An 18369-nucleotide genomic window follows, 5' to 3' on the forward strand; every position below is an offset into this window, starting at 1 on the left:
TCCTTTCCCCCTCGTTACATCTCCCACCCTCACAACACCTCACCATCTTCATCCATCTTCATTCTTCAATGGCCATGGCTGCGCAAGCTTCTCTCTTCACCCCAACGCTCTCAAACCCCGTGTCTCAATGGAAACAATCCTCCTTCACCACCGTGAAGCAGCTCAAGCTCACCTCCCGTACCTTCACCATCAAGGCAGCAGCCGAGGAGGTTGCCACCCCCACTAAAGAGGCTCCAGTTGGATTCACCCCACCGGAACTCGACCCCAACACCCCATCTCCTATCTTCGCTGGAAGCACCGGTGGATTGCTCCGAAAAGCTCAGGTGGAGGAGTTCTACGTCATCACATGGGAATCCCCCAAGGAGCAGATCTTCGAGATGCCGACGGGCGGCGCTGCGATCATGAGGGAAGGACCTAATCTATTGAAATTGGCGAGGAAGGAGCAGTGTTTGGCTTTGGGGACTAGATTGAGGTCGAAATACAAGATCAAGTATCAGTTCTACAGGGTGTTCCCTAACGGTGAAGTTCAGTATTTGCACCCTAAAGATGGGGTTTACCCGGAAAAGGTGAACGCCGGCCGACAAGGTGTGGGTCAAAACATGAGGTCAATCGGGAAGAATGTTAGCCCAATTGAAGTCAAGTTCACCGGCAAGCAACCATATGATATATGATGGATTTGTGATTATGTACTTCATTTCGTAATTAAAAAGATGCTTTTTTATTTCATGTTTGTGTGTTTTAATTTTAAAGCGAAGATTGTTCCACGAATATGTCAATCTTGATATCTATGTATCATGCAAATTAACACCCATATCATAATATAGAACAAAATATTTTGTAATAACAATGCTTACTCAGGTATCATTTCTATCGAAATGGTCATATAGGTTACAAATAAATAGAAAGATACCAATGAAAATGAATCCTCACATCCAAACAATATTTTGAAACATGTTCCAAAGAAAAATGGCACGTAGAGATCAACTTTGTTGCTTCTTCACGTTACTATTTCTAGATCGCGGACTTGAGTATTTAACACAAAGTTCGGAAACGCTTGAGTGATCTCCCTATTATTTATTGTATAAGAAACAAACGAAACCATGAGTATATTACCTTTTCATTTCATATAAATAAAGATTTTTGATAATATGAAAATATTTAATAATAATCAACATGCATGTAAGAGTTACCTAAGAAGGGGAAGAGTCATGTTCTTGAGAAGGGATGGATACTTCGGTATGAATGCCTTCCACTCTTCTAAATCTATCTTTCCATCCCCATTAAGATCTGCATCCAAAATGGTCTAACCAAATTCGTGAGTAAAAGAGTCAAAATTGAAGACTATAAAAGTCAAAATAAACCCACGATTACTCGCTCTCTATACCTTATCCAAGATCGCTTCAACTTCATCATTTGATAAATCCACATTCATTTCACTCAAAAGAGCCAACACCATCTCCTTCAACTTAAAATTGTGAAGTATTTCCAAGATCAGGAAGGATTCAGTTTAAAGTCAAACTTTGACTAAATTCCCAAACTTTATTATGTTTTTGCTTACCTCGTCTCGTTCTATGAAGCCATTGTGCTTCAAATCATATAATTTAAACATGACTGCAATAAGATTATCAAGTGTTATTAGATTCAGTTTTGACTTTTGAGAGTCAAACAGGTGTATCTTACATTCAATTTTGTCAGATTCGGGAGCATCAGGATGGAAGATGCTTAGGGAACGAACAAATTCGTCAAATTCAATAACCCCATTTTTCTTGATGTCAAATATATCAAAAAGCTGTAATATCGGATTAAAAATTCAATCATTTTTAGTGATTTTTTTGGAAGAAACCAAGAAAATCTGGAAAATGTTTACTCACACGATCTGCCAACAGATTGTGCGTGCTGCTGTCGCCGAAAAGCGCAAGCCTGAACTCTTCCTGTACAATAAAATGGCATAAACACTTGGAATCTGTTCTTCGATATTAAAGTTAAACCATTATTTAATATATACCTTGTGAATAAGACCATCTTCGATTATGGCATGGCTTAATCGCTCAAAAAGATCGTATAATGCCTCGATTTCGTTGATGGAAACTGTGAAATAAAACAGAGTACAGCGATCAGATTAATTCACCCCAAAATCTTGATTACAAATATGCATTTTTTGGTACTAACATGATGTCTCGGAAGCAAGAAGAGCAAAGTGGATGATTCTTCGAGGGTTTCCAATTTTCTTCAAGAAACAGCAACATTCTTTTATGGACACAGGCATGGTGGAGGATCGATGTCTATGCGCCTGTAACTCAACACAACAAGAACAAAATGCATCTAAATACCACTTAATGAATCACAAACAACAACTAGACTACTTCTTTTCGGTCAAAATGGATCCGATCCATTTGCTTTTCAACGTTCTGTGTTCTTTGGATCTTGGTTTACAGCCGAAAGTATAAAATAAAGAACGTGAAGTAGAAGGAAATGGAGGAATCTAATCATATTAACTACTATTAGCAAATACCCAAAATAAAACTCATTCGCCCTCCAACATTCTTGAACAGGAAGAAAATATAATTATGGTTTCATCAATCAATAAACCGCCATAATCAAACTACATTATCAAGATCCCGCCATTGGAACACTGTAGAAGCTTTGACTTTCTTAATCCATCAACACAGAACAAACACACACACACATACATGAAGATTCAGATTCAGATTCAGATGCAGACCTGCTATTAGAGATGGTGTCGATTAAAGAGGGAAAACAAGATTGAAAGTGAACTTGTTCAGCCTGATTACTTTGATTTGATATGTTTGTTTTTTCGAGGACTTTTAAGGCTGATTGTTCCTGATGAAATCTGTGACACCCAAAATTTTAATCTTCCACCGGTCGTCCCGTAGGTTTCGATATAAAAAAAAATTCCACATTTACTTTTGGAGCTTATTTCAATAATTCAGTTTTAAAATCAGCAACGACTTTTTTTAGTCTGACTTTGCATTTCATCATTCACGATTTTCTTTAGTTTGACTTTGTATTTCATCATTCACCGATCTCTTCGCTCCAAATAAAATATAAGATTTTTTTCTTTTACGATATTATTATCAATAGGGATGGACCCAGAATTTCGTAATAGGTGTTGCCGGTGACATGTTTTTCCTTTTACATAGTGGCACAAATTTAGAAAAAACGAAAAATTCGAAAATTTTTACACTGTATCCGAAAAAATAAGGGGTTGCCGGTGCCACTATGGGCACGATAGTGGAACCGTCCCTGATTATGAATGGTAAGATTTTAATCAACCTTTCCGTTTCTTGCTAGACTAGTAATTACAAATCTATGTAAGTCATAAATATAATAAATATTAATTCGAAAATAGACATACCATTAAAAAATTCACTAATAATATTAAAAAAAACAAGTATGGTTACAACATTACAAAAACAATTAATTTATAGAAAACAATATTATCAAAATCAATTTTATCTTATATATTTTTTACTATACATAATATTGTCAAACCATATAACTTTTCTTAGATAATTTTTCAATAATTTCGGCTTTGAAATTTTTTTTTCTGCAAATGTAACTATGACATGAATGGCTAATAAGATGCTATATGCAATAAAAATATTTTGGAACAATAAACAACTTTAACAAAGTCCAAAGTTCATCGGCTGACATTATATTATTAGACAAAGTCATTTAAAACATCTTTAAAGTCTTGGTGTTTTCCTTTCATATTAGGGGCTGTTTGGCAGGATCTGAATTTTTAAGATCTGAATTTTAAATATGTTGTTTGGTTGGAACCTCTGAATTGTTGTGATGAATTATAAAAATGACAATTTTACCCTTATGTTGCTTAATAATATATATATATATATATATATATATATATATATATATATATATATATATATATATATATATATATATATATATATATAAACCCCATACAAAATCCAAATTAACATAAATCTAAATTAAAATAATATAATAAAAATAACCATTTTACCCTTTTGTTTAGAATAATAATATATACCACAAATCTATCAAACAATTAAGAAATCCATACAATACATTATTAAAGTGAATAGCAAATAAAAAAACTCATAAGAAATCTATCAATGGTGCCTCGTATGGTCTTTAGTATTCACGATTCCATTTTAGGCTCTTTTCATCTCTTCCTCTATTAATGATCATTGTATTCATTGTTGGAACTTGAAAGTGAACCTCTAGCAATCTCTATCCTTTGTATGTTTCAGAGTCAGCCCAGTTCCGAAGTCAGTTCTTATTCTGTAGTCAACTTGTGGTCCGGAGTCTGTTTGAAGTCCGGAGTGAAGATTGGTGCATGTTCGAATCTACTTTTCTGTCTGTATTAATTAAAATTTTCATTTTGTTTGATGTAACGTATCATAGGACTTAGACTCTTTTGTCAAGTTAGATAATCAGAGTGTCAGGAGTAACTCTATTATCCGGTCCTATGTATGTTTATGGTTTGTACGATGTATCTTATTCTCCTATATAAGGAGCATTCAATGACAATTATACGTGACAGATTGTTCCACAAAGATAGATATATTCTTATTTACTTCACTTGCACCTTTCTCTCAAATCTATCTTTCAAACATTCATTGTGTTCATTTATTGCCTTTACTTGATCATATTCATAGTCTTATATTTAATACTTGAAGTACTTTGTTGATTCTTATATTCAGTCTAGACTGGTCTTGCCAGACTTGACTGAAACTATTAATCTGAAGCAGACATTGATCTTAAGCATTAACTCAAGGTTTAAGTTTTCATTCCTTGTCCCTGCGCAATCGATCCTTGTTCTCACAATTGGTATCAGAGCTTGAGTGGTTGTCCTTTGAATCCATAAGAACATATTATAGTTGACTCGAGATTACCTTGGTATTTTGGTCATTTTTGTGTTCAGGATAAAAGTTCTTCTATATACCACTTTTGCTCAAGATATATTAACTTCAATGGCTACTTCTAATACTCAATAAATGTACTCAATGCAAATAGAAAATAGCGTGGGTTGCCCTACACGTGCCCCACTGCTAGTTGTTGAAGAATTTGATCATTGGAAAGTCAGAATGGAAAGATTTTTACTTGGAAAAGAAAAGGGTGAATTTATCTGCAGATCCGTTAAAGAAGGTCCTCATGTTCCAGTTCGAACCATTGTTAGAGATGTTGCTGCAACTCTTTTGGGACAGGATCAACAACGACAAGCACCTCTTACTGCTGATGATCTTGAAAAGTTGCATGCTGATCAAGTTGCCTTTTCAGAAATGGAGTTTGGTGTTCCACCTTCTCTCTTTGAGCACATCAAACTGTGCAAGTCTGCAAAAGAGATTTGGGACACACTTCAAGATTTGTTCGAAGGGTCAAAGAACATGAAGGATAAGCGCCTGACTTCGGTTGTTAATGAGTTCGACACTTTCACTACAACACCTGGTGAATCTGTTGCCTCAGCTTCAAACAGATACTGCATCGTCGTCAACAACATGACAACTCATGGGATAGTCCGAACTCCACTTGAGTACAATCTCAAGTCCATTAACAGTCTCGGAAAGGAATGGGGAAATGTGAAATCATGTCTTCAGAGCAATGGGTCTCTGAAAAAGCTCAAGCTTTATCAACTTTTCGATGAGCTTCAAGGTCATGAGTCGAATGTTGCACAAACTTTACGCAAAATCACTGGAGGTCCTTTAGCTCTAGTCAGTTCCTATGATCCACAAACCTCAAACCCAACCGTTTCGGACCCCCTCACCGCTGTTGTTTCTTTTATTCCTCCTGTTCAACCCTCACCTCCAACTGTTCCTGTTCTCACAAACTCTAACTATCAATCTATGAATGACCTTTACCCTGAAGAAATGGACTCCGAACTACGTTTCCAACAAGAGTTTTCCCTACTTTCCATGAAATACAACCGTCCTTTCAACAAGCCTCACAAAAATCGATTCCAAACTCCTCACCAAAACAATCGTTTTCAAGCTCCTCACCAAAATAATCATTAACCATTCAACAAACCTTCCGAAAACCCTCCAGCCTACAAGCCTCCGAATCACACCTTGGAACCTCCACAGATTCCGAAGTCTGAAAAACCCAAGATTGTGTGTCACAAATATGGACATGCAAACCACTTTGCCAAAGATTGCTTAGCCGAAGTCCCATAGAAACCCAAGATCAATGACTCTGCTTACTATGCACGATGAGCTCAACAAATGGCAGATAGTGAAAAGGATTTTGTTACAACTGTATCAAGGGATGTGGAAGGGTATTGGTCGTCTGGAGATGATGATGACGTAACAACTGGCAGAAACATGTGTCTTATGGCTCGACAAGAAATTGAATGTGATGAAGGCTACTGGTCGTCTGGGTCCGAAAGTGATAATAAAGATGTTGAACCAAACTACTGCTACATGGCTACCAACGATCCACCCGACAGAAGCATCGTTCAAAAGGTAAAATCTATGATTACTAATAATAATTTTGACTTGTCTCTTTGTGAACCGCATCTAACCCAGATCCAATCAGATATGAACATCATTTACAAAGCCTATGAGTCAGCCATAGAAGCCAGTGAGAAGAAGGATAGTGAATTGAGTCGTCTTAGGTTACATTTCGAGGATAAGAAGTTAAAAATAGAGTCTTTAGAACATGAGCTTGTAATGTCAAAAGATGAATGTATCATTCTTAAAGACAAGTGTGAAATAACTTATTCTAAAAGAAATGTTTTAATTTCTGATAACAAACGTCTCAATGCTAAGATTGATGACATGCACCACGTCATAGACATTTTTGAAGCAAATGAACGAATGACTCACAATTTTCGTCATCCTTGGTCAAAAGCTCCTGGTCTCGAAAGCGAGTTTCCGAGACCAGTTGTTCGTCCCTTGAAGGAGTTAGAAAATCTGACTTTTATGGGAGATGTTCCGAACATTAAACATTCGGATACACCTGGTTCTCCCCTGTCACCCCTTCCGGAGACTCCTGACCATTTTGCATCTTTGATTCCTAAGTTTAAGCCTATAGCTGTCAAGTGTCCCGATTCCACGCAATTTCTGCCTCTGACAAACCTGGACCTGAATCGGACTTCAGAACTCTACTCTAGTACTCCAAATTCTGTTGTTCAAAATCCGAACCACAACCCTCCTAACAACTGTGTTGTTGAGGAAATTTTTCCGGAATCAACTAGACCTGAACTCTCAGAGTGTGTTTGGGCATCTTTTGTAACAACCCGATATTTCAGGTCAATGTATTGACTAAAAGTCAAATGTGGTAATCCCTTTTTGAATTAATTGGAATAACATCAAAAATGAAATGTTCGAAAGTCTCACTTTGAGTGTACTAAGTGGTAGATATCGTAACAAGGTTTCCAAAAATATAAAGAACATTAAAATCCGAGTTATAACGAAGAAGTTATGACCAATCGAAGATCCGCAACAAAACGGACAAAACACTGTTAAGCGTAAAATACGAAATTCCGATAAAATACTTTTTAGCCTTAGGTATCTAAATGAAAGTCGTAGATATCATTAAACCGTAAACATACATAAAAAGAACGCCCAAATTTGACTTCGTATGAGGAAGTTATGATTTTTCGAAGTTTCGGACATAGCAGTAGACAACTAAAAACTCGAATTAGAGATCGAGCGACTTTTTGCCAACATGACCTAAACGAGAATCGAAGATCTCATCAATGGTATTGCAACGGTAAAAATTCTGACGAAAACGGACGTCGAATGAAGAAGTTATGGATTTTTAACGGACTTTTCCTGTCCCGGCCTGTTAAAAATGTAATATTAAAAATAAATTCAAAATTAGCCAACGAAGTCTAAACGATAGTTGTAGAGCATAATCTCGCCTACGCGTGCATATAAATAACGTCAAAATCGGAGTTCGTATGCGAGAGATATGAATTTATGAAGTTCGAGACACGAAAATCGAAGCTGTCAGACAGCTCACGACGTGAGCCAGAAGATTCACGACGTGAGTCTGTGACTGATGGGTTCCAGAGCTGACAGCAGGCGTATCGTCAGTGGAAGAGGATAAGGGTCGACCTCACGACGTGAGCAACTCAATTCTCACGACGTGAGACCCCAAAAGTTGGCCTATAAATAGATCTCAAGGGTTTTCCGAGTTTAGTTGCTCACTTCTTCCCTTTGTCGTGCTTATGCTCTGCGTTTAACCCCTCGAAGCCATCCCGGAGCCCCGGTTATCATATTCAAGTCCTGAAGGATGTTTTACGTTCCCGAGATTCCCGAGGATCCCGAGAAATCAGCTTTCTCCAGTCGAAGTTCTGCTCGACTTTTGTCTCACTTTCTTCAAGCTACCAGGTGAGTTCATACCCCCATTTCTACGCTTTTAACTGATTTTAAATGCTTTTGAACACTTTACGGGAGGGAATACAAGTAAACACACGGTCCACCCCGTGTGAAAACATCAATCCTTTGTTATACATTTCATGTCATTTTTATAACTATCATATGGATCATGTTAACATGCAAACATCTTACACCACTTTACCCTCTCGGGATGAAACATAACTTTAAATACTATAAGTTTTATTTATATGTTTGCATCATATCAAGGGTAACCCTTTTTACTATAACATTCGTAAACATGCAAGAACATACAAATCATTTTTATGCCTTTATTATCATTGTGAAAAAGGATAATCATTTCAGAAACAAACATATACATTTTAATACGAGACTTAATTGAGAATTCGTGAGGCATTCATCTTCAATATACCTTTTAAGGTACCACTAGAAGTCCTGTTTATAACCAGAATCTCCCGTCCGGAGAACGTGACAAGTGTGTATAGATCTATACGGGACTAATGATCTCGCGCCCTGACTGCTAGCTACAGTCCCCGGGGTGACAAGTGTCATCTCATTTCGACGCCTGAAGAACGTCGCTACAGGCAAATTATGATAGTACGGTTATGAAAACTCACTGGATAGACAATTATTATGGTATTACATTTTAATGAGAAAAGTAACAGATACAGTTCTTTTCACATTCAATTACAAATCTTCTTATAGTTTTGTTCTATAATAAGACTATACATCATCTTTTGAGCATGTCATATTTGATTACAGGTTACGGTCTTGGACATTTGAGACTGCATTTCACTTTTAAGAAAATATAGGATTTTCCTGGTTCAAATACATACAGTTTATACAACGATCTTTCATACTCATTTCATACATTTGTTAGAAAATATCGGATTTTCTGGAAAACATACACGAACTTTCGAATGACATACATTTTATCAAAACACTACTTATGAACTCACCAACTTTATTGTTGACACTTTTTCTTTGAAATAACTTGTATTCTCAGGAAAACGCTAAATCAGGTAGCAACTACTTTTGAGGACTAACACGCTGGCGTTAGTAACATATTTTGGATCACCATATTGTATTTGATATTTAAACATGTAACACATACAATCATGTAAACTTTTCAAATATATTTATATTATGGTGGTGTGTACTTTCTTTACTATTCAATTGTTATGATACTGCACATGACGTCCTCCGCCCCCGAACGTTTCCGCCGTTCAGGTTTGGGGGTGTGACAGATTGGTATCAGAGCGTTGTTTATAGTGAACTAAGTATATCAAAACCATTTATTTTTGATATACAACTATAAACACAACTGGGCAAAAATACTCTAACTAAGAGTTATACTTTTAAAATGAAATTTTTATAAAGTATACATGCATACATTGCATAATAGGGCCAGTATCATATTGAAAACAATATAGAAGTATTACAGATGAGTTGTGCAGTGCAGGTATGCCTTGGAACATGTAATCGGAACCGGGATGAATATAGCCTGATCAACTATATTTGTCCGAGAGCCGACTAACGTATGCCAGGGAGTATCTGCAGTGGACAACAAGTCTAAAAACTTACCAAAAACGTAACCTTTTTGAATCAAACATAACATTTAGAATACTATAGGAGTATTTGGTAAATGCAATAAGTTTAAACTTTGATACTTCAGTATGTGCTTTAGTTTATAGTAAATTCTTAACCCTATTCTCGTATAGACACAATGGCTGGATTCCACCTACCAGGAGACCCCTACTACCCCAATCAAGGCAACGGGGGATGGGAGGAAGACGACCCAGAAGAGGATGAGGAACCCATGGAGGAGGAGGAAGAGGAAGGCTCTGATGGGACAGACTCAGAACCAGAAATAATCAATCCACCAGCCGTCCGACCTCCTGCGGTTCGAAGAGGTTTTCAGGGACCAACTCCCGTCTGGGGAAGTCACATTCACCATTGGAGTCAACAGCAAGGATTGCGCCCTCCCTACGGCATGTGTCGGGACTTCTACGACGTCAGTGGTGGAAGTTCAGCTGACCGAGCTCTCCCAGTCATGGTAGGCAAAATAGCCAACCATTCGTACCAATCAGGAGTTCAAGCGAACCAGATTCGCGAAACCGACGTAGAGGTACAAGGTAACGCAGTCGATATCCGTCGCCTGGACAAGGTGCAGGAGGATGCCCAACTCCACACCGACACACTCCAAGACCAACTAAACACAGACCTCTCTGAGATAAGAGAAATGAGGGAGCAGCAAGCCGCCTTTGACAGGCGTCTCATGCGGGCCAAGCAATCAGACAAGGAGTCAAGCTCCAAGCGCAAACCACATCGCAAGTAGTACTTGCCCGACTCCCAAAATTTTGTTATAGAATAGGATCTCGACTAAAAGTCTTAATTTTCTCTAACTTTTGCAATCGGAGACCTTTAGAAAGGTCGAATATTTTCCTAACTTCAAAATGTAACCCAATATATGTTTAATATATAAGGAAGTACTCCTTTTGTGTGTTAATTCTTTGCCTACCACTCGAATTCATAAGTTTATCTATAAACTCTAATTATGAATCAAAATCGAGAACCTTGTTTATGTCGAACCCAATTCATGAAATGTTGAAAATGGCTAACTCATTAACACACGACTTTCAAACATGTGAGACTTATTGTCTTCCATTAACTTTTTTTCAGCACAATGCCTCCTCGTAGGTCAGGACGCCGAAATACGACACCAACACCGCCACCACCACCTCCAACTTACGATCCCGTTATGGTACAGGCTGCCATCACCGCAGCAGTAGCAGCTGCGCTATCCCAAATAAACTCTTAAGGAGCCGAAGGGAGCGGGAGTAGTACCAATTATCAGAACCATGGCACTGGTCATGGTCATGTTAGGGAATGCACCTACAAAGAATTCTCGAACGCCAAACCGAAAATGTTCAACGGCACTGGAGGAGTCATTGCACTTATGCAATTGTTTGAAAAGACCGAGACGGTCTTTGAAATCTGTTCATGCCAAGAAATAAGCAAGGTCAAGTTTGCTGCTTGTACCTTCACGGACCGAGCCCTCACATGGTGGAAGGGCCATGTGAAATCCGTATCTCTTCCAGTCGCCAACGCCAAGAGCTGGGAGGACTTGAAGGTCCTACTGTTAGAAGAATACTGCCCGAGGGGAGAAATTCAAAAACTGGAACAGGAATTATGGAACTTGAAAATGGTTGGTTCTGACCTAGCCGCCTATACGGCCAGGTTCAATGACTTGTCAGCCCTATGCCCGGGAATGGTCAACCCGGAGCCGAAGAAAGTGGAAAGATACATCTGGGGGTTGTCACCCCGGATTCAAGGGCATGTTTTGGCTTCCAACCCAGTCACATTCGACAGCGTGAAGCGCCTGGCTCAACGACTAATCGATCACGGGGTTAAACAGGGTACTATCACAGTTACTGCTGACCCTCCGAAGGAGGTAGAGGACCGAAGGAAACCCTGGAACAAGAGAAAGGGGCAAGCCCCGCAAGAGAACCCCAAGAGGAAACAGTTAGTGACAGCTCACGCTGTTACTGTCCCTACCACCCCCGCACCTACAAAGCCGTACATCGGCAATCTGCTGAAGTGCAATAGGTGCAACTTTCATCACCACGGACCCTGCTGTGAGATGCATTGCACCAAGTGCAACCGGAAGGGACACACTGTCCACTTCTGCAAGGAACCAACCCAACCAACCGTTCCAGCCGCAAATATGGGAGTAGGTTGTACTTGTTACGAGTGTGGAGCAACGGGACACTTCCGAAGGAACTGCCCGAAAGCAAACAATGGGAATACTGGTGGAAGTGGCCGAGTATTCGCAATGGGCCAGGAGGAAGCCGTTGCACACCCCACTGTTGTTACGGGTACGTTTCTCCTTAATAACTCATATGCATATATGTTATTTGATAGTGGAGCGGAGAGGAGTTTTGTGAGTCATAGTTTTAAAAACCTACTCAAACCAATCCCTTAATCATTAAGTGAAACTTTTATAGTAGAAATGGCTAACGGGAAAACAGAAAGCGCTCAGGAAATATACTTAAATTGTACCCTCTCATTAAACAATAATTCCTTTCCAATCAACCTCATGCCAGTCTCAATAAAAAGTTTCGACGTCATCATAGGCATGGATTGGCTAAGTTCTCATCGTGCGGACATTTTATGTTACGATAAGGTCGTTCGCCTTAATCTGCCAAATGGCGAAGCCCTCGTTATTTATGGCGACAAACCTAGCACCTCTCTTCGTATCATCTCTTGCATCAAGGCTCAAAAATATCTACGCAAGGAGTGCCACGCGTTCTTGGCACATGTTGTGGATGTGAATCGAGGAATAGAAGACTTCAAGGGCGTGCCTGACGTCTGTGACTTTACTGATGTCTTTCCTGAGGATCTTCCAGGAGTACCACCTGCGAGACAAGTCGAATTCAGAATCGACTTAATTCCTGGAGCCACCCCTGTGGCCAAAGCGTCGTATCGCTTAGACCCAGCAGAGATGCAAGAACTATCCAGTCAACTGAATGAATTACTCAGCAAAGGATTCATCCGACCAAGCTTCTCACCTTGGGGAGCACCAATGCTTTTCGTGAAAAAGAAGGACGGATCATTCAGAATGTGCATCGACTACCGGGAACTCAACAAACTTACCATTAAGAACCGGTACCCCCTACCACGAATAGATGATTTGTTCGATCAACTCCAAGGAGCAAACTACTTTTCCAAGATCGATCTAAGATCGGGATATCACCAGCTGAGAGTTCTAGAGAGCGATGTTCCTAAGACGGCCTTCCGAACCAGATATGGTCACTACGAATTCGTAGTGATGTCGTTCGGACTAACCAACGCACCCGCCGTGTTCATGGACTTAATGAATCGGGTATGTCGTTTGTTCCTGGACAAATTCGTGATAGTATTCATATATGACATACTCATTTATTCAAAAAGTAAAGAGGAACATGGTCAGCACCTGAGACAAGTCTTAGAGACGCTGAGAACTGAGAAGCTTTACGCGAAATTCTCAAAATGCGAGTTTTGGATTAGGAAGGTGGACTTCCTAGGTCACGTGGTCAACGAAGAGGGAATCCACGTGGACCCTTCCAAGATCAAGGCTATCCAGAATTGGTCTGCGCCAACAACGCCAACCGAAATTCGCCAATTTCTAGGCCTTGCTGGTTATTATCGCAGGTTCATACAGAACTTCTCCAGCATTGCAAAACCTCTTACCTCCCTGATTCAGAAGGGTGTAACCTACAACTGGGGGGAAAAGCAAGATATTGCATTCCAAACCTTGAAGCAACCCTGTGCAGTGCACCCATCTTGTCCCTTCCAGAGGGGACAGAAGACTTCGTAGTATATTGCGATGCTTCCAATCAAGGGTTGGGTTGTGTGCTAATGCAGCGAGGAAAGTTTATTGCGTATGCCTCACGACAACTGAGAACACATGAGGTCAACTACACCACTCACGACTTAGAACTTGGAGCAGTGGTGTTCGCTCTGAAGATTTGGAGGCACTACCTATACGGTACGAAGTGCACTATTTTCACACACCACAAAAGCCTTCAACACATATTCGATCAGAAGGAACTTAACATGAGGCAAAGGCGTTGGATTGAGCTACTTAACGACTACGAATGCGAAATTCGTTATCATCCGGGAAAAGCCAATGTGGTGGCAGATGCCCTTAGTCGTAAGGAGTACTCTGGTCGAAGAGTAAAGTCATTAACCATGACGATCCATTCACACCTGTCAACACAAATCAAGGAAGCTCAATTGGAAGCCTTGAAACCCGAAGTCATGACAGGTGAAGCACTTAGAGGGATGGACAAGAATTTTGAGATCAAAGGTGATGGAGTTCGTTACCTCATGAACCGAATCTGGACACCGAAGTTCGGTGGGTTCAGAGAAATGGTTATGGACGAAGCACACAAGACCCCATACTCCGTACACCCAGGTTCAGATAAGATGTACCTGGATCTCAAACAACTCTACTGGTGGCCAAACATGAAAGCAGAAATTGCTACCTATGTGGGCAAGTGCTTGACTTGCGCCAAGATCAAAGTAGAACATCAGAAGCCCTCAGGTCTACTCCATCAGCCCGAAATACCTGAGTGGAAGTGGGAGCAGATTTCCATGGACTTCATAACCAAATTACCCAAGACGCAGGGTGGTCATGATACCATTTGGGTGATTGTCGACAGGTTAACCAAATCTGCCCACTTCTTGCCTATCAAGGAGAACGATAAAATGGAGAAACTAACAAGAACCTACATCCGAGAGATCGTGCGACTTCATGGAGTACCAATATCTATCATCTCGGACCGAGACAGTAGATTCACGATCCAAACCCTAGAAGACATGTTGCGAGCATGTGTAATAGACTTAGGTAAAGCATGAGACGTCCACTTGCCATTGGTGGAGTTCTCTTATAACAACAGTTATCACACTAGCATCAAGACTGCTCCATTCGAAGCCCTTTACGGCCGCAAGTGCAGATCACCTCTGTGCTGGGCGGAGGTGGGCGACACGCAGTTGGCGAAAGGTCTAGTACCTGATAGTACTCTCACTGGTCCGGAAATCATAAGGGAAACGACTGAAAGGATCGTTCAAATTCGAGAGCGACTGAAAGCCTCACGAGATAGACAAAAGAGCTATGCCGACAAAAGGCGAAAACCCTTGGAATTTCAGGTTGGTGACCGCGTCCTACTGAAGGTCTCACCCTGGAAGGGCATGATACGCTTCGGGAAACGTGGAAAACTAAACCCAAGGTACATTGGACCCTTCGAAATTACTGCAAGGATTGGTCCAGTAGCTTATAGACTTCAACTTCCAATCGAACTTAACAAAGTACATCCGGTGTTTCACGTGTCTAACTTGAAGAGGTGTCTATCCGACAAAACTCTTGTAATTCCACTCGAGGAAATCGATCTGAATGAAAATCTTAACTTTGTGGAAGAACCCGTCGAAATCATGGATAGGGAAATCAAACGGACTAAGCAGAGTCGCATACCAATAGTGAAGGTTCGCTGGAAAGCTAAGCGGGGACCCGAATTCACTTGGGAGCGAGAAGATCAGATGCAACAAAAGTACCCGCATCTTTTCCCTAATTCATAAACTTTTGCTTTGTAATTAATTTCGGGACGAAATTCCCTCTAACGGGGGGATGATGTAACAACCCGATATTTCAGGTCAATGTATTGACTAAAAGTCAAATGTGGTAATCCCTTTTTGAATTAATTGGAATAACATCAAAAATGAAATGTTCGAAAGTCTCACTTTGAGTGTACTAAGTGGTAGATATCGTAACAAGGTTTCCAAAAATATAAAGAACATTAAAATCCGAGTTATAACGAAGAAGTAATGACCAATCGAAGATCCGCAACAAAACCGACAAAACACTGTTAAGCGTAAAATGCGAAATTCCGATAAAATACTTTTTAGCCTTAGGTATCTAAATGAAAGTCGTAGATATCATTAAACCGTAAACATACATAAAAAGAACGCCCAAATCTGACTTCGTATGAGGAAGTTATGATTTTTCGAAGTTTCGGACATAGCAGTAGATAGCTAAAAACTCGAATTAGAGATCGAGCGACTTTTTGCCAACATGACCTAAACGAGAATCGAAGATCTCATCAATGGTATTGCAACGGTAAAAAGTCTGACGAAAACGGACGTCGAATGAAGAAGTTATGGATTTTTAACGGACTTTTCCTGGCCCGGCCTGTTAAAAATGTAATATTAAAAATAAATTCAAAATTAGCCAACGAAGTCTAAACGATAGTTGTAGAGCATAATCTCGCCTACGCGTGCATATAAAGAACGTCAAAATCGGAGTTCGTATGCGAGAGATATGAATTTATGAAGTTCGAGACACGAAAATCGAAGCTGTCAGACAGCTCACGACGTGAGCCAGAAGATTCACGACGTGAGTCTGTGACTGATGGGTTCCAGAGCTGACAGCAGGCGTCTCGTCAGTGGAAGAGGATAAGGGTCGACCTCACGACGTGAGCAACTCAATTCTCACGACGTGAGACCCCAAAAGTTGGCCTATAAATAGATCTCAAGGGTTTTCCGAGTTTAGTTGCTCACTTCTTCCCTTTGTCGTGCTTATGCTCTGCGTTTAACCCCTCGAAGCCATCCCGAAGCCCCGGTTATCATATTCAAGTCCTGAAGGACGTTTTACGTTCTCGAGATTCCTGAGGATCCCGAGAAATCAGCTTTCTCCAGTCGAAGTTCTGCTCGACTTTTGTCTCACTTTCTTCAAGCTACCAGGTGAGTTCATACCCCCATTTCTACGCTTTTAACTGATTTTAAATGCTTTTGAACACTTTACGGGGGGGAATACAAGTAAACACACGGTCAACCCCGTGTGAAAACATCAATCCTTTGTTATACATTTCATGTCATTTTTATAACTATCATATGGATCATGTTAACATGCAAACATCTTACACCACTTTACCCTCTCGGGATGAAACATAACTTTAAATACTATAAGTTTTATTTATATGTTTGCATCATATCAAGGGTAACCCTTTTTACTATAACATTCGTAAACATGCAAGAACATACAAATCATTTTTATGCCTTTATTATCATTGTGAAAAAGGATAATCATTTCAGAAACAAACATATACATTTTAATACGAGACTTAATTGAGAATTCGTGAGGCATTCATCTTCAATATACCTTTTAAGGTACCACTAGAAGTCCTGTTTATAACCAGAATCTCCCGTCCGGAGAACGTGACAAGTGTGTATAGATCTATACGGGACTAATGATCTCGCGCCCTGACTGCTAGCTACAGTCCCCGGGGTGACAAGTGGCAACTCATTTCGACGCCTGAAGAACGTCGCTACAGGAAAATTATGATAGTACGGTTATGAAAACTCACTGGATAGACAATTATTATGGTATTACGTTTTAATGAGAAAAGTAACAGATACAGTTCTTTTCACATTCAACTAGAAATCTTCTTATAGTTTTGTTCTATAATAAGACTATACATCATCTTTTGAGCATGTCATATTTGCTTACAGGTTACGGTCTTGGACATTTGAGACTGCATTTCACTTTTAGGAAAATATAGGATTTTCCTGGTTCAAATACATACAGTTTATACAACGATCTTTCATACTCATTTCATACATTTGTTAGAAAATATCGGATTTTCTGGAAAACATACACGAACTTTCGAATGACATACATTTTATCAAAACACTACTTATGAACTCACCAACTTTATTGTTGACACTTTTTCTTTGAAATAACTTGTATTCTCAGGAAAACGCTAAATCAGGTAGCAACTACTTTTGAGGACTAACACGCTGGCGTTAGTAACATATTTTGGATCACCATATTGTATTTGATATTTAAACATGTAACACATACAATCATGTAAACTTTTCAAATATATTTATATTATGGTGGTGTGTACTTTCTTTACTATTCAATTGTTATGATACTGCACATGACGTCCTCCGCCCCCAAACGTTTCCGCCGTTCAGGTTTGGGGGTGTGACATCTTTAGATAGTGACGTTGATGAGTCAGTCTCATGTGATTCTGAACCTCAAGTGATTTCCAAAACAAAACTAGTTCCCATTAAGCATGTGTTCAACAATCCTTCAGTAGGACAAACTTCCAAATTTTCATCTCATTCCAAAAGAAATCCCATGTTGAATAGAAAAGATATTGTCGATCCTAAGGTAGAAGCTCGGAATGCTCACAAAAAGGAAGTTAAGTCAAGACAAAATTCTAGATTCCTTGAAAAATTCAAAAAGAGTGTATCTCGGAATTCTCATTCATCAACTCATAGTCAAAACACTTTCACACCCACTAGGATCCTCAAGAGGCCTTCCAATCCTCCCATTCTTGTAGAACAAAAGAAAGTGGCCAGTCCCACTCCGAAAAAGTCAATTGTAAGCACCAAATCTGTCCGAACCAACTCTCCTAGGACTGTTTCATCCGTTTTCATTGCCACAACTGATGGTACAATTTTCAAACCTCAACTTTCA

The 18369-nt window shown here is 39.7% G+C and overlaps 2 protein-coding genes across 4 annotated transcripts; one reads left to right on the forward strand and one right to left on the reverse strand.

Annotated features, from left to right (window-relative positions):
* Positions 1-726, forward strand: LOC145165355 (photosystem I reaction center subunit II, chloroplastic-like). Its single transcript, XM_079084086.1, has one exon. The coding sequence runs from the start codon at positions 69-71 to the stop codon at positions 669-671; it is 603 nt and encodes a 200-aa protein (XP_078940212.1). The 5' UTR covers positions 1-68; the 3' UTR covers positions 672-726.
* Positions 727-790: 64 nt separating this feature from the next.
* On the reverse strand, positions 791-2940 carry CBL8 (calcineurin B-like protein 8). Of its 3 annotated transcripts, none has more exons than XM_079084084.1 (9): positions 2723-2940; positions 2170-2296; positions 2006-2088; positions 1872-1931; positions 1681-1789; positions 1559-1611; positions 1385-1465; positions 1191-1303; positions 791-1067 (listed from the first exon to the last, which is right to left on the reverse strand). In XM_079084084.1, exons 2-9 carry the CDS (start codon positions 2264-2266, stop codon positions 998-1000), a joined length of 666 nt encoding a protein of 221 aa, XP_078940210.1. In that variant the 5' UTR covers positions 2267-2296; positions 2723-2940; the 3' UTR covers positions 791-997. The 3 variants fall into 3 exon arrangements, with proteins under 3 accessions (XP_078940210.1, XP_078940209.1, XP_078940211.1); XM_079084083.1 differs by having other exon boundaries at positions 2170-2290; positions 2723-2937; XM_079084085.1 differs by lacking the exon at positions 2723-2940 and adding an exon at positions 2513-2707.
* Positions 2941-18369: the final 15429 nt, after the last annotated feature.

The sequence above is a fragment of the Lactuca virosa genome, chromosome 3 (assembly GCF_052849685.1).
Source record: "Lactuca virosa cultivar CGN04683 chromosome 3, Lactuca_virosa_CGN04683_v6, whole genome shotgun sequence".
Classification (NCBI taxonomy): domain Eukaryota; kingdom Viridiplantae; phylum Streptophyta; class Magnoliopsida; order Asterales; family Asteraceae; genus Lactuca; species Lactuca virosa.

Coding starts and splice junctions, on each gene's coding strand:
- CBL8 (XM_079084084.1), bottom strand. CDS start 2,266: ATGCCTGTGTCCATAAAAGAATGTTGCTGTTTCTTGAAGAAAATTGGA. Junction 1,932..2,005: donor AAGATGGTCTTATTCACAAG/GTATATATTAAA, acceptor TTTATTGTACAG/GAAGAGTTCAGGCTTGCGCT. Junction 1,612..1,680: donor CGAATCTGACAAAATTGAAT/GTAAGATACACC, acceptor ATCTTATTGCAG/TCATGTTTAAATTATATGAT.
- LOC145165355 (XM_079084086.1), top strand. CDS start 69: ATGGCCATGGCTGCGCAAGCTTCTCTCTTCACCCCAACGCTCTCAAAC.